Here is a 19,879-nt window from a genome sequence, read left to right as displayed (position 1 = left end):
CTCCCTCCCCTCTACTCCCCTCCACTCCCCTCAAGCGAAAACAACGTGCTCTGCTCTCTGTCTTTCTAAATGCAACATCTGCCCTCAGAGCTCTCCCTCCACGCCTCTGCCTCGAACAGGACCTTGAGCGTGCTTGTGGTATTTTCCATCTTTGTTTAAAAAAAAAAAAGGGAAAGAGTGAAATTGCATTACGAATGGATTCCATAAAGAACACGCAGCCAACGAGCCCGCCTTGTGTTCTTCAGTGCTATATATAGCATAGTGTGCTACGGAAGAAACATCTGGAAGCCACCTGCAGTGGATGCTGGGTGTTTGAGTAATGTACAGTAGATCTGGGGTCGGCAACATCTGGGAGGGTCTACATCTCCAGATACACATGGTCACTGCTACTGTTTGTTGTTAAAGAGTATAATGTATCTGTGCTTAAAGTAGAATCAACTCAATTGAGTAATGGCTAAAAAAAGTGCTTTTAAAGGGATCGTAGGGCCTCAGAGAGATGATGCATTAAAACAAGTCATATAAAGGAACATGTAGCCGATAGCAACCAGGAGAACACAGGAAGCTGTGTGAGTAATGTGTCCGGTAATTGTTTCTAAGGGAGCGGTGTGAATCAATCTTAAAATTCATCGTATAATAAATCTTATAATTCATTTGTGCCTTTGATTATGATCACAGGAATCCATTTTCCATTCAAGGAGCTTTTCCTTCCAAGCAGAATGTGAATGCGGTTCGGTTGATGGTTGGCGTGCTCACATTCAGTCAGCTTACAACTCCAAACAACTCGTCCCTTGATTTATTAAAGGTGAGGGTGAGAGTATGTTTCTCATACAGGTGTCACACAAGTGTCCAAGCATCACTTAACAGATTACATATTCTTATAAATGTGTGGGGAATTAAATGAAAGGTACCATCCTATTGTTAAATATGATCTACTGGGAAAGCATTGGCGAGTGGCACGTGTGTGCTGGTGCAGGCTCAGGGGGAGACAGCACCGCCTGTCACCTGGGCGCGGGCCAGCGATGTGAAACCTTCAGCCACTCCCTGAAACCCTCTGCCCCTCAGGAAGCTAAACAAATGCTTTAAACCACCATGACCACTTACAGCATTCTTCTTTCCAAGTGGCGAGTCAGTGTCATGACTTCCATTCACATTCAAGAGCGCACACATGGCAGGGCTCAGCAACGGGCCACACCCTTCCTTGAGCCAATAAGGTGGCACATCATTTACATACACACCTTTACAGAAACACACAACCACACACTGACACATCTTCACACACTCTTACCTGGTAGATCATGACTTTGAAGTTGCGCCTCTTGAGCAGCTCGGACTCGTTGTTCTCCAGCTTCTTGATCTGGCCTCCTTGCTTCTCCAGGGTGGCGTGCACGGTCTTGACGTTGACGCTGACCTTGCGCACTTTCTCCATCATCTTGTTCACGGAGTTGGACGTCGTGCTGTGGCTCTTCGACAGTTTGGTCAGCTCGCCCTGAATGCTGTTCACCGAGCGCTCCATATCCTGCTGCCTGGCCTCCAGCCCGCTCTGGGTCTGCTGGATCTGGTCCACCGCCCCGATGATCTTGTCGAGCAAAGTCAGAACCATCACCCCGTTCACCTGGGTGTCTTGCTTCCCAGCTTCGTCCTTGTCTTCGGCGGAGTCCCCCTCGGTACCCATGATGGACAGCTCTTTCTTGACTGCGGCGAGGGCATCGTCTTCGTCGTCTGAGGGGGGGGGGTTGACCTCATCGTCTGAGATCTCCGTCAGGGTGTGAGGCTCCATCAGGGCACTCGTGGATTCCAGTGCTTCCATAGTAGCCATGTCGCTGGATTTGAAGTGTACAGACAGCTAAGCTACCTTTCTGCTTCTTCTAGATGCCTTTTTCCACTTTCTCACCTGCTTCTCCCTTTCTTCTCTTGGTCTCTACTCTTTTCTCCTCCTACTTCGTAACTGACTTATCTCTCTCCAGCATATAGGCACTCTGTTCTCTGTCTGTCTGTCTGTCTGTCTGTCGGTCTGTCTGTCGGTCTGTCTGTCTGTCCTGTCTACTTCAAATCCCTGGAATCAGTCCAGTGTGCAGGGGCAGCCAAGAGATACTGGATGTTACCACATGAGCGTTGGGATGTGAATGCCACACCAGGCAGAGAAACCCTCCAGTCAAGCTACAGCTGGCTGGGTTTCTCTCCACCCCCCTTATTTTCCATTGGACTCTCCCCCTCTCTTCAAACTCCTCCCCACCCTAAACACACACACACACACACACACACACACACACACACACACACACACACACACACACACACACACACACACACACACACACACACACACACACACACACACACACACACACACACACACACACACACACACACACACACACACACACACACACACACACACACACACACACACACACACACACACACACACACACACACACACACACACACACACACACACACACACACACTACCTCTAGCTGTAGGTCCAGCCCGTCGGTGGTTCAACAACACGCCCCTTTGGTGTAGCCTCGGCCCATCAGCATGGTTGGAATAGTTAGAGCAGAGCTGCACTGATCCGCATGTATACAAGCTCAGGCATAGTAGAAGGAGGAATGTCTGCATGATCTCTTCCTGTTTCCACTCCTTTCAACATTTCTATGCAGAGCATATTCAGTTGATGGAAGGTGGGATGGATTTCTGATGGATGAAAGTAAACAGGAAGGAAAAGGTCACAAAGAAGCTAATTGGCCACACGGTCATCTTGTGATGCCTTCTGGAAGCATTGCTGTTGAAGCAACATTTCATGTTTCATGACCTTTCTCCAACACACACAAGTATTTATGAACTTTGCTGCTAAAAGATTACTACTACCATTTCACAGAAAAACAATCACTTTTTCTCTCTGCCTTAAGCAGCAAATATGTTGGTCATGAGGCTGGCGCCATGACAACGCCATTCACTGATGACGGCGGTGGCATGTGGTTGGTAGTTCTGAATAAAAAGTTTTTCAGTAGACCTTGAGTTAAAATTGTTTTGTCAAACTAATATTTCCAATGTAAACATTTAAATAACTTGAATCTTAAGTTCTTCATTTAGCACTGTTTTGTCATTCATAAAATACTCCTATTTTCTTCACAAGTCAATTGCATAAAATGTAATTGTTTCCACACAAATCAGTTATGGTTGCAGTATCATCTACATTTCACATTAGGCACGGTGAAATGCTTTCAAAGAGACTTGATGCAATGTTCAAAGCCTGAGCAACGCTGTTTTTCTATTAATGTGCAATACTTTGTTTTACACGCTGCCTCAACAGAAATAATGACTACATTGGGATCAATAAAGTATATCTTATCTTATCTTTTAGTGTCGCTAATTGTCAATCACAAGGTAGCCATGGACTAAAGTGACTACTTCATCAGCCATGTTACTCTCAATGGTACAAAATGAACATTGAAGAAGAAAGAAGAGGTCGCCACTTTGTCAAAATAGATAACTCAGCATCTTCAGGAGAGTAGAGCCTGTGGCCCCATCGTGCTTCGTCTTTGAAGAAAGGCTTGTTTCATTGGCTGTGGTGGACTGATCTTTCCACAACTGCTCGTGAACACATTTATAGAGAGTCAATCTCTTATGTGGAATTCATGGAAAGCCGTTTTCCAAAGAGCGACTTCCATTCAGAACCCAGATGTGTGCTCCATATAAGTCCATGTGGCATGCTCTGCTCTCTTGTACACAGAAGCTACTGCATACACAGGGCACCCCGGAACCAGTCAGCAAGCTGTAAGCTGTTTAGCTCTGCCCAGTCATTTATGTACATGATGGGAGTTGCATGTTTCCAAAGCGGCCTGCTGGCAACCAGCCAGTGTCCTGGTTTAAACCCTGCTGCATGTGTAATGAAAGGGGGTAAAGCGCTGCTGTGGCTGTTTGTAAGGGGAACATTCTACAGGATGTTGTTAGTACTGACTCAACGCTTGGCCAGTTGTGCAGTATTCCACCACATCTGGTAGACTTTATTCTCAGGAGCCCGAGGAGTGGTTTTGGTAGCACTTTATTCAAGGTAATAAACATTGAAGTATCATAAGCATCTTAGAGACACAAGTTGGAACAAGGATGATCATCTAATCAGAGTTTGATATAGTAGACTATAAAAAAATGAAGGGGGCAATACATCTCTATAGCATGACTGATTATGGTGGAACATAAAGGCTGATCAATATTCTTTTAATAGCACAAGCTCCAATGAGGATGTGTGATGTGAAAGGTGTAAATATTAGTAATGGACCCACAGAGGATACGCCCTATAGGCCCCCTCATGTCCTTTGGGTTAGTGGCCCACATGATCCTTGTTTTTGATCAGTTTCTTGTAAACTCTAATATCATTGTTTTTGCCAATGTTCAGAGTAAGATTAAATAATTGCATCCACCTCATTCATTTGAATGAAACCACCTTGTTGACAGAGCTGAGGTCTTATAGCGGAAGGTTCTGGTAAAAAAGGCAGGGTCAACAATCAAAAAGTCATCTCAACTTATGCCGGAACGCAACACATTAACATCCATCAAGGCACTGCTGTGGCCAGTCGACAAAACAAAACGTGCAAAACAACCATTCCTTATACATTACATGTGAAATGCAGACCGTATTTATATCAATCATAAAGAAGGCCCAGCAGAAGGGTTTACTTTCAATATGTTCTGTGTATCAACCACTTTCTTGGATTAAACACCAGTCTCGCTTTTGAGATTTACCCAGATGGCTACTAAAGTGAGAAGAAACGTCTAGCTTTGTGTTATTTGATTTGACATGTACAGAACATCCATGTGTGTTACATGTGTACATTTACAGAGTCAAATACCTTATATGTGTACCTTTACACAGTCCATGCAAACATACCAGGCGAATAGAGCTTGATATTTCTACTGTTTTATAGTGAGATCTCCGGAGTAGGTGCAGGTCAAAGCAACACTAGACAGAGAGGGAATATTGATTGACTCTGTTCCCATTATCGGATCAACAGCCAGAACTTCACCAAAGTGCATTTACCTCAACAAATATAGAAACAGATGGTGGTGAAAACTACACAGCACATCACCAGGCAGGGCGGACTGGGACTACAAATCAGCCCGGGCATCTCGACCGGCACACTTCAGTACCAGTAGTAAATGGCAACGTCCTGATGGCCAGTCCGCCACTGTCACCAGCTGCCTCCATGGAGGACCTTTACTCCCAGCGGCTCAGGAAGAAAGACCCCCCATCACCCCAGCCACAAACTGTTCTGTCTGCTGCCGTCTGGCAGGCGGTACCGCACCATCCGGACTAGAACCACCAGACTCAGGGACAGTTTCATCCCACAGGCCATAAGATCACTATCGCATCACTAAGCCACCAGGGTGGGAGGAGGGGGTCAGGAGGACGGGACTGAACTGACCGCCCAGGGGCAAGGCAGAGGACCAGGAAGGGGTCTCGGACAGACGGCCCGGGGGCAAGGCAGAGGACCAGGAAGGGGTCTCGGGCGGACGGCCCGGGGGTAAGGCAGAGTCCAAAAAGGGGGATTCGGGCGGACGGCCCGGGGGCAAGGCAGAGGACCAGGAAGGGGTCTCGGGCGGACGGCCCGGGGGTAAGGCGGAGTCCAAAAAGGGGGAATCGGGCGGACGACCCGGGGGCAAGACAGAGTCCAAGGTGGGGACCATGGAGGGTTGAAGGCAGCGGCAGGAAGAGTCAGGGGGCCGGGCCCGAGGGCGAGGACCGCTGCACTCAGGGGGCCGGGCTCGAGGGCGAAGACCAGACAGCTCCGCAGGCCGGGCAGGAAGGCGCTGACGGGACAGTGCCGGAGGCCGGGCAGGACCTGGTGTCGGAGCTGGTGGGACAGGCCTCGGCAGGATCCCCCATGGAAGAGGACCAGGACACGGGATTGGCAGGACCCCCGGCAGGAGAGCAGTCGGCGGGGCTTCCAACAGCACAGGACAAAGGGTTGGCAGGACCCCCGGCAGGAGAGCAGACGGCGGGACCCCCAACGGGACAAGACAAAGGGCCGGCAGGACCCCCGGCAGGAGAGCAGTCGGTGGGGCCTCCAACGGCACAGGACAAAGGGTTGGCAGGACCCCCGGCAGGAGAGTAGTCGGCGGGACCCCCAACGGGACAGGACAAAGGGTTGGCAGGACCCCCGGCAGGAGAGTAGATGGCGGGACCCCCAACGGGACAGGACAAAGGGTTGGCAGGACCCCCGGCAGGAGAGTAGTCGGCGGAGCCTCCAACGGCACAGGACATGGAGTTGGCAGGACCCCCGGCAGAAGAGCAGTCTGCGGGACCTCCAACGACACAGGACATGGGGTTGGCAGGACCCCCGGCAGAAGAGTAGTCTGCGGGACCTCCAACGGCACAGGACCTGGGGTTGGCAGGACCCCCGGCAGAAGAGTAGTCTGCGGGACCTCCAACAGCACTTCAGTAGGGACTTGAGATGGGACTAGAGAAGGGACTAGGAAAGTGACCTGAGGAGGGACTAGGGAAGGGACTACAGAGGGGACTAGAGGAGGGACCAGAGGAGGAACTAGAGAACGAAACTCGAGAGGAGACTCGAGAGGGGAACTAGAGAGGGGACTCGAGGAGGGACTAAAGGAGGGACCTCGAGAGGGGACTAGAGGAGAGACTAGAGGAGGGACTAGAGGAGGGAACTTGAGAGGGGACTCGAGAGGGGACTCGAGAGGGGACTAAAGGAGGGACTAGAGGAGGGACTCGAGGAGGGAACTCGAGAGTAGACTGGAGAGGGGACTCGAGAAGTGACTAGAGGAGGGACTAGAGATGGGACTAGGGAATTGACTAGAGGCGGGACTAGAGATGGAACTTGAGAGGTGACTCAAGAGGGGACTGGAGAGTGGACTCGAGAGGGAACTGGAGATGGGACTAGAGAAGGGACTTGGGAAGGGACTTGGGAAGGGACTAGAGGAGAGAGGAGAGACTAGAGGAGGGGCTCGGGAAGGGACCAGAGGAGGGACTAGAGAGGTGACTAAAGGGGGAACTGGAGAAGGGACTAGGGAAGTGACTAGAGGAGGGACTTGAGACAGGAATTGAGTAGGGACTATGGCAGCTGGGACCAGGACTGGGACCGGAACCATGGCTGCTGGGGCCAGAACTGGGGCTGTAACCATGGTTGCTAAGGCCGGAACCAGGGCCGGAACCATGGCTGTAAAGTCCGGTTCCGGAGCAGGGACCATGGCTGCTGGGACCGGCACTGGAGCCGGAACACGGATCCATGGCTGTGTGGGGTGGTACTGGAGCACGGTACCATGGCTATGTGGTATGGTACTGGGGCACGGAACCATGACTGCTGGTTCTGGAACCCTGGCCCTTTGGGCTCGTGCTGCCAACCTGGCCTTGCGACCCCTTCCTTTAGGAGCCGTTTGGAGGCTCCGTGGACCTCCAAAGGCCAGACGAGTACCAGCGAATGGCTCCTGGACAGTAGCAAACACTGGGTGAGAAGCAGGGGCTGACGCCAGACGGACCACACCGATGCGTGTGGTGTCAAAACAGGAGTTGGGAGACCTGGGTCTGTCAGGATCGGGAAAACAAATTGTGAGGTAATCCAAAAGCCTGGCAGGTAAGAATTTCACCAAACTTTGATTCCTCAGTGTAAGGTGGACTGCTTCTGCCAGAGCAGCATCTCGCTGCTGAACCCTGACCGCTCCTATACATTGATCAGAGCAGGTAGCCAAAGAAAAAGTAAAATCCAATAATTCCTGCTCAAAAGGATCTGCTGGGCCCATATTTGTGGTCGGGTTGTAACGTTACGGTAGAGCGAAGGAAGCAGGTAGGACCCAAATGCAGATTAAAGTGAAAAGAATTCCTTTATTTCAAGGCTATATATATATACAGCTAGAACACAACACTCACCGAGGACAAGCCAAATCACAAGACAACCCGACAAAGAGAGACAGAAAACCCAGAACTTAAATACACCCAGGACTAATCACATAAACACGAGACAGGTGAGGAGGGAGGAGAAAACACATAGGTACCAGGTGAACACAATTGGGTAATCAGAGAGGGAAACCGACAGAAAGCAAACAGGCAGGAAACGGGGGTGAACACTTTACAAAATAAAATAGGAAACCCAAAGATAGAAAAGGACACGAAAAATACTAACACAGACAAATCCTAACAGTAACTTATACTTATATAGATCAATATTCCAGTTACTTGTATATAGACTATTCTGCACAATTTCTATTATATTATATTATATTTCATTTACTTGCACTATTATCTGTTGTATTGTGTTGCACTGTTGGAGGAGGCGGAGACCTAAGAATGTAATTGTCATAACTACACTATGTAGCCTGCATATGACAATAAAAGCCTTGAATCTTGAAGTGTGAGGGATCATCTAGATCAGGGGTTCCCAACCTTTTTTCCCAAGAGCCCCCCCAACTGACTCCTGTTGGAAGTTGCGGCCCCCCCTCCCCCACCACACACACACACACACATACACAATTGTGGTGGGCGCAACAGCGGTAATTCAAGTTTAAAAGTCTCAAAAATGCTACAACTACTGTCACAAACTGGATGAATGTGAAGTGTGTTGTTAAAGGAGGATGGTTATTGGACTCAGGATTAATTCATCTGGATTCCCGCTGTATGAAGAAATTAAAGGACGGCGCAAGTGGAAACAATTCACAAAGGGATTAAACTGTTTAAAACACATGCTCAAAGTAACCCACTACAGTGGGTAATGTTTTCAAGAAACATTGAACAGTGCTGCCACATATGACACAGGAAGAAAGAAAAGACTCTGAACCCTTTCTTTGCCATTATATAAAAATAGTGTTGCTACAAAAGTATAAATGAGGCTTACTAATAAGACAACTCAGATCTGAAGCTACTCAGGAATCTGCTGCCAAAGTGCAATAAAAAAGACAACATTAATAGAATCAAACCCTTTTTTTGTTGCATTTTAGTAGATTATAAAAAGAAATGCCTTTAAAATAGGATGCAAGCAACACTAGTTTCTTAACCTGAATTGATAATAGACTATAATCAATTTAAGTTTGCATTCTTATACTATTTTATACAATAATTATAATGAATAAGTTCAAACAAACTAAAACTTATAGCTGATTAGTAACGGTATCTAACTTGAGTTTTTATTATATCAAAAACCTGTTGAAATGCTACTGATTCTTTGAATGTAAGAATGTAAATACTGAGTCTGAAATAGTATAGCAATATTCTGTAAAATGATGTGAAAGCATGCATAAAACTATACATCTTCAGATGTTGTACATACACACTAATAATACAAAGTTATTATGGCTGTGTGTACCTTGTGTGCACCTCCTAGTGGTTAAAGCACGTTATTGAATTATTATTTTTATGTGTTATATTTGATTAAAAAAATATTAAGAGTACATACTTTCATAGGGGGAAAGTATAAATATAGAAATATAGAATATAAAAAATCAAGAAGATACTATAAGTGATCTCTACAATAAAACAGTTTAGTGCAGGATGTACAAAGATATGAATAGGAGGAGGTGCAAAACAGAAAAACGGATTAACCTTTATTTAAACATTAAATAACAGATTAAGGTCTTCTTTTAAATAAGAAAAAAACTTTGGGGGTATCTATCTACAGATAAATATTAAGCCTGACAAAGTATTTAACATCTAATATATTGCTTTCCTGCAATGTTAACTATGTTGAAGCACTTATTTTAACTGATATTATACACATTAATTATACTCTTATGTATGTAGATAGAATAAGAAATGTGCAGAATATGACAGTTTAATGGTGGAGGTACACACATATTGATAGATGTCTTGTAATGCACTGTTGAGGAACCTGTGACCCAAGATTTTCATTCATTGCATAACTACACCGTAGTTGTGTATATGATATGTCAATAAACCTTTGAAAATCTTGAAAGGGATGTGCAAAATAGCCATAATATACAGTATTTAATTAACTATTAGTAGAGAATAACGAGTAATGAATATACTTTATTACTTGTTTCCATTCATGTCAATTGCAGATACATGTTTAGTCTTCTCAAGCACCAACTATCAAATATCTCTCCTGATTGTTGGCACTTGACAATCACCTTACCTGAATTTTACTCAGGTGTAACTAAAGTCTGATTTAAGGGTTGTTTATATTTCACATAATTAATCAGAATCTGCAAAGTAACTCAAATAAATGCAGTGGAGTAAAAATACCAGGTTAACCTCTGTATTGTAGTGGAGTAGAATTACAAAGTAGCAATGAGCTGTCATGTGGATATATATTAATGCTATATATTAATGCTGCGCATTATGGACACAAGTGATTTTCACCCATTTATTAATTATATGTTTTACATTTGATAACACCAATGTGTTTAATCAGGGTTGCCAACTGTGGGTACCTGGCTGGAGTGAGATTTTGATATCATGGGTTTAATTACACATATGCGCACTAAATGACTGCTATCGTGTCAGCAGCGGGACCTTAGCATATATATAGGATATAGGATATATATATACAATATATACAAATACACAAAATTGGACACAGACTATAAAGGGCACAAAGTTTCATTCACTAATGAAAGTCAAACACATGTTTGTTTCCACTGTTTTATTGTGTGCCTGTCGCGACGATACGTACGATAAATAAAAATGAACTCGATAAATTTACATTTACATGAGGATGTGACTAGCAGTTCGAAAGGATGTACAGGGGTCTAAAATGGTCATACAACGGTGCCGACAATATTATTGTTTATCGCAATAATTTCCTGGAAAATGTATCCAACAAAATGAATTATCGTGAGAGGCCTATACATGAAACACACACACAAACAAATTTACAGCCTTCCTCCAAACTGCCAAATATATTAATTAACACACTCTATTTTTGGCCTAGTAGAACAATAAGCAGCAGACTTTTATCATTTTTACTGGATCTTAGATCTGCGCTTGCGCAATACGGGTCGGCAGTTGCCAGAGAGTATTTTTGTTGGGTAATCTCTGGTAGGGCTAACCCATACAGTGGTGGGGTGAAGTCAGTATTTGCAATGTAATTACATACACGCTCCCCTTGACAGTGAAACGCCACGCGTGAGGTTTAGATTATTTCTGTCTCAATCCAAATTCAACTGTATGAAATAAAAAGGCACATTTGTCTTGTAGTAAATAAAAAAGGCGACCTGGAGCCAATCCTGCAATTTACCCACAGGTGAAAGAGTTACATGCTGAAAGCCCGACCCCTGTAGGGGGGTCTGGGGGGATTCTCCCCCAGGAGATTTTTTGAAATACTAACATAAAATACACATTCTGGTACTCTCTTGAGAAGAAACATAAATACATCTATTAGCCTACTACATGACATATTTAAACAAATGAATGCCATTTTAGTTTTTTGTTACTTTGTTCTGAAAGCTGAACCTGCTGCTCCTCACAGAGAGAAGAGGAAGAGGCTGTGAATTACTTTACATTGTGGATAAGGGAGGATAGCCCCCATTGTTCTGTGTCAAAATGAAAGACAGCCCACACACCTATCAATCATCAAACCGTGGGGTCTTATTTCATTACGTGTTGATTTCTATCAACACGTAATGTTGTATCGACGTATAGAGATGTACTACAGCAAAAGTATTCTCCGTCGGGACTTCCTGCAACAACACCACGCCGTTATCTTGATTCTGATTGGCCAGAAGACATTATCAAAGATGTTCTATTGAGAAGACGATCACTACCTGACAAAAGTGTTCAAAACCGTTTCTAGTCTTCGGTATTCTTGTTTTTGGCATGAGAATAGTTTGGGCAGAGTGAGAGCGTGAGATTGAGGGTGAAAGCGTGTGTCACACACCAGATGCGTGAGAGTTGGCAACCCTGGTTTAATACTGGCAACTTCTAATTGTGGGAAAAACGAAAACGTTCAGTAGAGACGTCCCATAGAACATTTTGCGAAAACACAATAGCCAGCATGTGTAGTTCTGGGGGGGCGTTCGATTCCAGTTTTGGATAGTCTGGCGTGGTTTCGTTCCATTTCACACAGCTGTTTGACGCTCTGCGTAACCTTACGGGGACTGTAGTCCTAAACGATAGCTGGGGATTATGGGTAGTGTAGTGTCTTCGTCCATCCTAAACTCAGAAATGTTGACAATCGCAATGATGCTCGAAATGTCCCTTATAGGCCTACGTCTGTTTCCGGTTATATTTATTTTGATATTCAGTTCCTGACGGACGCCAAAAAAGCCCGAGATTATGGAATTAAACCAATAAATAAAAGCAAGGATAATTGTGTGTTATTGGTGAGTAAATAACAGTGTGTTATTTTGAAAAGAATAACAAATTAGAAGGAAAAAATATTTAAAAATACAGATTTCAGTATCCTGAGGCTCTGAGCCCCATTTATTTTCCTCACAGACGGAAACAAAAGTCCGAAATTATACGATTTAAAATAAAAGCAATAACTGTGGCTTGATATTGAGTAAGAACATGTTTTTATGAACCACACAGCTTCCGGTCTACCACGACCCGAACGGAGAAAAAGACGTGCTGCAGGCAGTATAAATACATTGCTTTTAAAATCGTGCTGTGCAACACGAAAAAAAGGGGCAAATCGTGTTGGTGAACACGAATCAATAGATTAAAAGTCGTGTTGGTGAACACGAAATGCCGTGAGACTGGGTTGGTCCATCAGACAGAGGGCTGCTGTGCCTCCTGTTATCATTGATGGACGTCTCTTTAAAATGACCGCTCAGAGGAGAGGAGTTCTCATTTCTCTAACCGCCTGCTGCTTCCCCTCCTCTCTCCTCGGTTCCCCTCCTCAGTCCTCCGCTTGCATCTCCTGTGGGCGGGACTAAGTATCGAGGATAGGAGTGGAGGAGGGGAAATTAGAGTATTGAGAAACCTAGGCCCTTTCTCACTTCTCTTATTTTTCATTTCCTCGGTCTCGGTCTCACCGGAAGTTGATTTGTCTGCGCCATCTTGAGTAGCGTCCGACTCCCAATGGCCTTATTTTTGCTGGAGGAGCGAGGAGCGATAACGGAGGAGCTATAATCAAGGAACCACCAGCCCATCCTTCGATGAAATCCTCAGACACTCGCCCCGCCCCCTTACTCTGTATCGCTCACTGATTGGACGATGCAGTGCATGCACTGATCTGATGCTTCTTGACATGAGAGCAGTTTCCCAGCGGAGTGAATAAAATACATGAAACTCACGAGAGTCACTCCTCAGTTTATACCGTGTTTTGTTTCAATTAATGTATCATTTAGTTACAAATATGTGATATATCTGAACAACAAAGTGGTGAAAAATCATTTTATTCATTTTTTGGAAACATTTTCATGATCGCTTTTTTCGTTTTACATTTTCATTTATTGTCATTTCCATTCAGTCAGTCATTAAGTGCTATTTAAAATGTTAATTTGCTACATATCTATACAAACAAACAAAGTGTGCAATCCAATGAATATTAATCTAACTGGGTTTTGATAGATAATATATCTCTTTTTCTTCTCTCAATTATTTTATTTTTATTGTGCACTCTAATCAATATTAATCCAACTAATATTTGTTTATACATTTTAAGAATGGCGTTTATCTTTTTTGAGAATGAGTTCTTATTTGATTTTATTTATTTGGGTCTACAACAGATGATACAAATGTTGTGTCAGTAAATGTTGTACTAACAGAGGCGGGGGTGTGTGTGGAAATAACGGGGACAGAGCTGGCTGCTGTCAGACGATCAGCTGTGCAGCGTCATCACAAACGGACGTCGCTTCACGTGACGCTCCGGAGGAAAGGACGTCCCATTGCTCTTAAAACTCATTTCCCTGCTTCTCGTGGTTTCCTTGCGTCTCTCCAAGCTTCCCCGGTGGGAGGGACTAGTCACAGGGAAACGACGCAAGTGAGGGATGCAAGGAATCCATTTAACCGAAGTGAGAAGGACCCCCTAGAGACATGGGCCCTTTCTCATTTCATCAAATCCCCCTCCTCGACTCCTCGGTCCTCCGGTAGTGACCCGGAAATGAATTTCAGCGCGCCATGTTGAAGGACATCTCATTTCTCTAACTGCACTTCGAGGACCGAGGATCGAGCGTCGAGGAGGCTCTCTGGAGGAGCTATAACCGAGGATACACTGATGGGTCCTCCATGGTCCTCCACGGCTCCTTCGTGGATGCATTTCCGGGAACAGAGATGTGACGCACGGCCGGACCTATCTCAGCCAATGACAGCTCTGCATGCATCCCCTGGATATTATTTTATTAACTGCTTTCATGGCGACGCGATGTTTCCAGAGAGAACAGCTGTGAGGTCTGTGCAGAAAGCAGAGCAGTGTGCAGGGGCGCCGCCAGGGATTTTGGGCCCCATGAAAATATACCACATTGGGCCCCACCACCAGGCACAGGCCACTTTGTTTATAAATTACCTCGAGGGCCGTACCAAATGGTCTAGCGGTCCGTATACGGCCCGGGGGCCGGAGGTTCCCTACCCCTGCTTTAATATAATAACATTAGTATTAATATGTAATGTAATGTTATCACAGGGGTCACAAACATAAGACCAGCTGTTAAATAAAGCTCTTCTGACCTTAGCTGGCATGTGTGTATAATACTGCCCATAATGGGCACAAGCAATTTTCACCCATGTATTAATTATATGTTTTAAATGTGAGTGTTTCCTATCCCCTAAACCTCCATGGATGTACACAGTTTAATACTGGCAACTTCTTATTATGGGAAATACGAAAACGTCTTTTAAAACTACAACTCCCAGTAGAGACGTGCCATAGAGAACATGTTGCGAAACAGAATAGCCAGCATGTCTAGTTCTGGGGACGGGGTGGGGGAGGGGGGACGCGGTGGACCCGTTCAAATCCAGTTTTGGACAGTCTGCCGTGGTTCCATCCCATTTCAAGTGCTGTTCGAGAATCGGCTTAACCCTCGGAGCACACTCTCCAATCACAGAGCTTGAGGACTATCACGGGGTTTGTCAAGAGCACATGGTGTAGTCCAAACGATAGCTGGGGATTCTGGGTAGTGTAGTGTCTTCTGCCATCCTTTACTCAGAACAAATATTTGTTTCTCCGAATCGAAGGGGAAAAATACAAAAGCATTGCACACAATTTAAACCAATCAATGTTGTGTAATTAACAAGGATAGTCTGGTGTTTTTTAGTCGATGAGTAGTGCAGATATCACTGTAAAATCAATCGACAGTAAGAGGAATACTTACTTCCGGGTGTACAATTCTCCGTTATCCAATGGGAATGGACGCTCACATTGCCTTTAAGGGTGGCCGACACAAACGAATGCCGTGCTTCCATGAGCGTCAAATCCCGACGCAGATGGGAATACATTGCAATCAGTTGAAAGCTATTTGCGTCCCTTTATGACGCTGAAGGAGCCTAGGAGCGTCACAATTGGACGCCACGGACACTGACCAAACGTCGCTATTGGACGCTTAGGGAGTGAGAGTGTGTTGAGATCATTGGCTATGTGGGAAAATACTGTGTTTGAAATGTATAATTTAAATTAGATGTTAGCTTTTTGTTATATATGTATAGTATTCCAGTTATATATATATATAGTATTCCAGTCTCCCTACAGATATGTTAAGTGGCATGTCATTCAACACAATGCTGCTCACCTCCTTCAGTTGGGAGAAAAGCTGGTTCAGGTTCAGCATTATGGGGGGACAGGGCTGCTGAGCTTAGAGATGGATCTGTTGGTCCTGGCACAAGGGGGAGGACAACTGATTTAGTATGAATAGGCGCTAAAAATGTGCCTTTATTTATTAAAGGTAGGTAGGTAGGTAAGAATGGAGAAACCAGCTCGAGTGCGCTAGAATTTGAAAGTACACAACCGAAAAAAACACACACGAACGCGCACATGACACGAGATAAGTTTGTGCACAGATGGAAGGCTGACAGGCAGGTAGGCCATCCAGTAATTTTTGCCGGGCCAGCTCAGATGATTGGTCGTGCTTTTTACAGCGCCACGGCTTCCACACAAGCGGCAAACTCTGGGGAACAGCCGGGAAGCCAATACGGAAGTGCCACACACTGCAGTTCATATATTGGCCGATAGGCGATGGCTGCAGAAAGGAGCAATTTCCATAGACCCCCATGTTAAAATGCCCAACTTTACAGCAGAAAAAAACATGTTTCTGTCCCTGGCTCCATACATTTTTATTATCGATATAGTTAGATTCCACCTTCATGATTATGGATCTGTGAGTGAATTGTTTTCTAAAGCGACCCTTTTATTTATATTAGGTCTTAAAGTTTTTGCATTAATTAGGGCGTGGTCACGTTGATGGACACGTACATGCCTCACTGTCAGCTAACAGCAACTTGTCCACTCTGCTAGGCTACAACCATAGAGGCTACAACGTTAGTTAGTCATAGTACTGTACTTGACCCTTTAGCTTTAGCCGTGTTCGTGGTGATATACCAGACAATTAAGATGTCGTGCTGTGCGCTTGAATGTACTAACAGAACTTCCAAGAAGTCTACTCTCAGCTTTTTTCGGTGAGTAAAATGATAATATTATACATGTTAACCCCGTTAGCAGGTGTTTGTGTGCTTGTTAGCTTAGCTTGTTATGCAGCTTATTAGCCAGCTAAGGACGTACCCCTTTATACATGTGTATATATATATACAGTTTAGTTTATGATTCAGCCTTGGGTAAGACTTTTATAGTCTATGGCTATGACACCCATAATGCTAAATGGGAGCAAATGTTAATAGAGGACCCAATTATCCCAGTGGTGGCCGCCGGAGTCCGCCGCCGAAGCTAACCGGAGCCGTAGCTAGCCCTTTGCGGCTCCGTTAGCTTCGGCCAGCGGCGGAGCCCGGCGTTATAACTGGAGATCAAGGAATGCAGCGAAACGCGGACTTGGTTCGCCTGCAGCCCGCTATAGTATTAGCTAAAGAAATGATGTTGAACAAGGCTTATTAAGCTGAACATCGCCACAATTGTTCTGCTATGTATCGGTACTTATTTTATTTTCTTAACGTGTGAATGACAAGCATTAAGAATAACAACAAATAGCTATTTATCTTGCATATTGTCTCGTTTGATTATGAATGTAACGCTTATATAGTGGAACTGCACTGTTTTATCAAAACCAAAGTGCCACGCAGTAACTTGGCAGGCATTTATTTCAGCAGGAAATGTGCAACCTAGATTACATTTACCAACACAGACTATATAGAAATATCTGTAAAAGTTGTTCATGCGTTATTAAGTGAATATGGCATTAACCCTCCTGTTGTCTTTGGGTCGGTTTTCATGTATTTTTGAATAAAGGTTTCCTTTCGGTGATCCAGACAGGCTGGACCAGTGGGTGCTGAACATCCGAATACATGGACCCCCAACGTTTCTTCTCGCCTGTGCAGTGAACACTTTGAGAGTCATCCCTTCAGCACGGACTCATGGGTACAGATCCTTTTAAAAAATAATAATAACTTGGTTCCATTTGTGAGTGTAAATTGTTGTTACTAATTAAATACATGTTATACATCATACAATGCTAAATAATTGCTATGGCACAGCTTGCACATCAGTGATGAGTAATGTTCTTTTGATTAAAGGCCAAATTAAGATTTTGCCAGTTAAGTATAGAAACATAAAAATCGAATTTTTTTTGCAAACCATCACATTTCTCTTCAATGTATGCAAAGACTCTTTATCATAGATAGAGAATTGCCATTTCCCCCACATACTCTATGTTAAAAACAGATGAATTATATTACCTTTTTTACGTTATTTTAATAGCAACATTCATTCATCTGTTGTCATCTTATAACTTATTTATCTTAACAGCTATCACTGTAAAAAAAAAAAAGATTTAATTTTACTATACAATATTTATCTTTACATTCTGTTCTTGCATATGTCTTATTATATTTACGTGTATATAGATTTCTGCCTGCACTAATTTATTATTCTTAATTTAATTTTGAATTTATTTTATTGTTTTATGTCTTATATAACTATGTTGCATTGTTGGAGGAGCTCGGGACAGATGATTTTCATTGCCATTCCTACACTGTAGCCTATGTGCTATGACATAAATCCTTTGAATCTGAATCTTGGAAACACGTAATTGTTGAAAAGATTAACTGAATAGTTAACATGTTGGCCCTCTATTGTCTTTTATAATGCACTCTTACATTTAAAACAACATTATTCAAAAGAAAGTTGAATATCTACAGACCTCAAAAAGTTATTTTATGTGTTTTTGTTTATTATTTTTATTAGGGAAGGAGATGCCTGAAAAACACTGCAGTGCCCACCATTTTCTATTTCACCAAAGAACAACAGTCTGGAAGGAGAAGCAGGTGAGTAACAATGACGAGGTCAGTGACACTCCTAGTTCGACTGTTAACAGCAAGGAGGAGGTTGCAGATGTCGACCATGGTAGTGGTGAAAACAGTCTTGCTGCTGATCAGAGCAATATCATTATGATACAAGGCACGCCTGAAGAAGCCTTTGTTGTTCCACATGTGGAGAATAATGACGTTCCAACAGCCAATGCTTGTGAGGATGTTGGTTTGGGGAGCAGCAGCCAACACACAGACTCCGCCTCTGTTCACTCTTACACTTGGGCTTTAAACCAAGACGGGTCATACTGAATAGTTTGTGCACACATTTCTAACATGTGATCTTTCTTTCATGTAGGACGCTTGAGGGAAGTTGCAACGCCTCGGCCAATGGATGTCTTCTCCACGTGAAAGACATTGAAGGCATCATTTATAACTTGAGACCATTTTCCAAAAGTTATGACTTGTATTGGCTTAGATGGTAATGGATTACAACGAACACGAATCAAGATCGTATAGAGAAAAAGGGAAGTGTAATCCTTAGTTACATAGGAAAAGATGTAATCGCATTAGTTTGACTTTTCTAATAATAGGGAAACTCAGGATTACAATCTTATTCAAAACCTAAAAAGAGCAGATAGTGCTTGTTGTAAAATTATCAAATTGTATCTCTTCTCTGGAAGCGGTACTGTTCTGTAGGATAATACTTTCATTGTGAATCCGACACCTACTGCCTGAATCTGCTTTATGGTATTATATTATACATTTCAGTAAACACATCATATTAATATTTCTTCTCTCCTGTGTTTATTTGCATTGCATTTGATATTGAGGTAATCCAAAAGAAAAATAAAGTTATCAGGTTACATTACTTTTATATCTTGATACTCACATGAAGTTACTGGTTGTGTTTTTGGCAAGTAGCCCTCCCAACCCTGTACATAAGTTATATCATTTTAATTACTGATACAGGTGTTGCACATCTTTAATTTATGTTCTAGTGTACTTAAGTCATAAAATGATTTGAAACCTTTACTTTTCATAAAATGCAAGATGTAACTTTCAATGTGAAATAGATCTGATTAAATAAAGAGTAAAAGCACAATCTTAAATGTTGACAGTTATCATTTTCCTATGCTTATTGTTAATGTAGTGGTGTTATAAACTAAATGTTGTCGTAAAGGAAATTAAGATGTTTTTTATTTGTTGACAAAAGATGTAAAGTTGATGCTCACAACATGTGGGAACATTTATGGAGAAAAATTGTTCTATTGTAAAACAAATATTTATCTGCATACTGAACAATTTAGAAACTCTCTCAAAGGTATTATCTTCTGTGACGTTACGACCCTGTAGGGATTGTGGGTATTGCACTTCATAATTACATTCTATGGTAGGCTTATGACATTGATGCCAACATACATGGGATTAGGGGAGACCTTCTTGTTGTTTGTATTGTCGCTGATAAATGACAGCGTAGTATTCATTGTCAAGATTTGTGTTTTTAAACTTGGGACTCTTTTCAGACTGCTCCGGCTTGGGAAAAGATTTGAGCCTTAATGTGTA

At 43.5% G+C, this 19,879-nt stretch overlaps 1 protein-coding gene and 1 long non-coding RNA gene across 2 annotated transcripts in view; one reads left to right on the top strand and one right to left on the bottom strand.

Annotated features, from left to right (window-relative positions):
- The window catches only part of LOC117464661 (caveolae-associated protein 1-like), a 23,436-nt gene extending 21,282 nt beyond the window's left edge, over positions 1–2,154 (bottom strand). The window contains exon 1 of the mRNA XM_034107200.2: positions 1,286–2,154. Coding sequence (XP_033963091.1) covers positions 1,286–1,816 — 531 coding nt within the window. The 5' untranslated portion in view covers positions 1,817–2,154. The remainder of the gene's footprint in view (positions 1–1,285) is intronic.
- A 15,051-nt stretch (positions 2,155–17,205) lies between these two features.
- LOC139435830 (uncharacterized) lies at positions 17,206–18,707 on the top strand. Its single transcript, XR_011645033.1, has 3 exons — positions 17,206–17,426; positions 18,252–18,331; positions 18,672–18,707. It is a non-coding gene; the product is annotated as an uncharacterized lncRNA (long non-coding RNA).
- The last annotated feature ends 1,172 nt before the right edge of the window (positions 18,708–19,879 follow it).

The sequence above is a fragment of the Pseudochaenichthys georgianus genome, chromosome 19, assembly GCF_902827115.2.
Source record: "Pseudochaenichthys georgianus chromosome 19, fPseGeo1.2, whole genome shotgun sequence".
In the NCBI taxonomy this organism is placed as follows: Eukaryota; Metazoa; Chordata; class Actinopteri; order Perciformes; family Channichthyidae; genus Pseudochaenichthys; species Pseudochaenichthys georgianus.
This window is presented reverse-complemented; position numbering and strand designations above follow the sequence as displayed.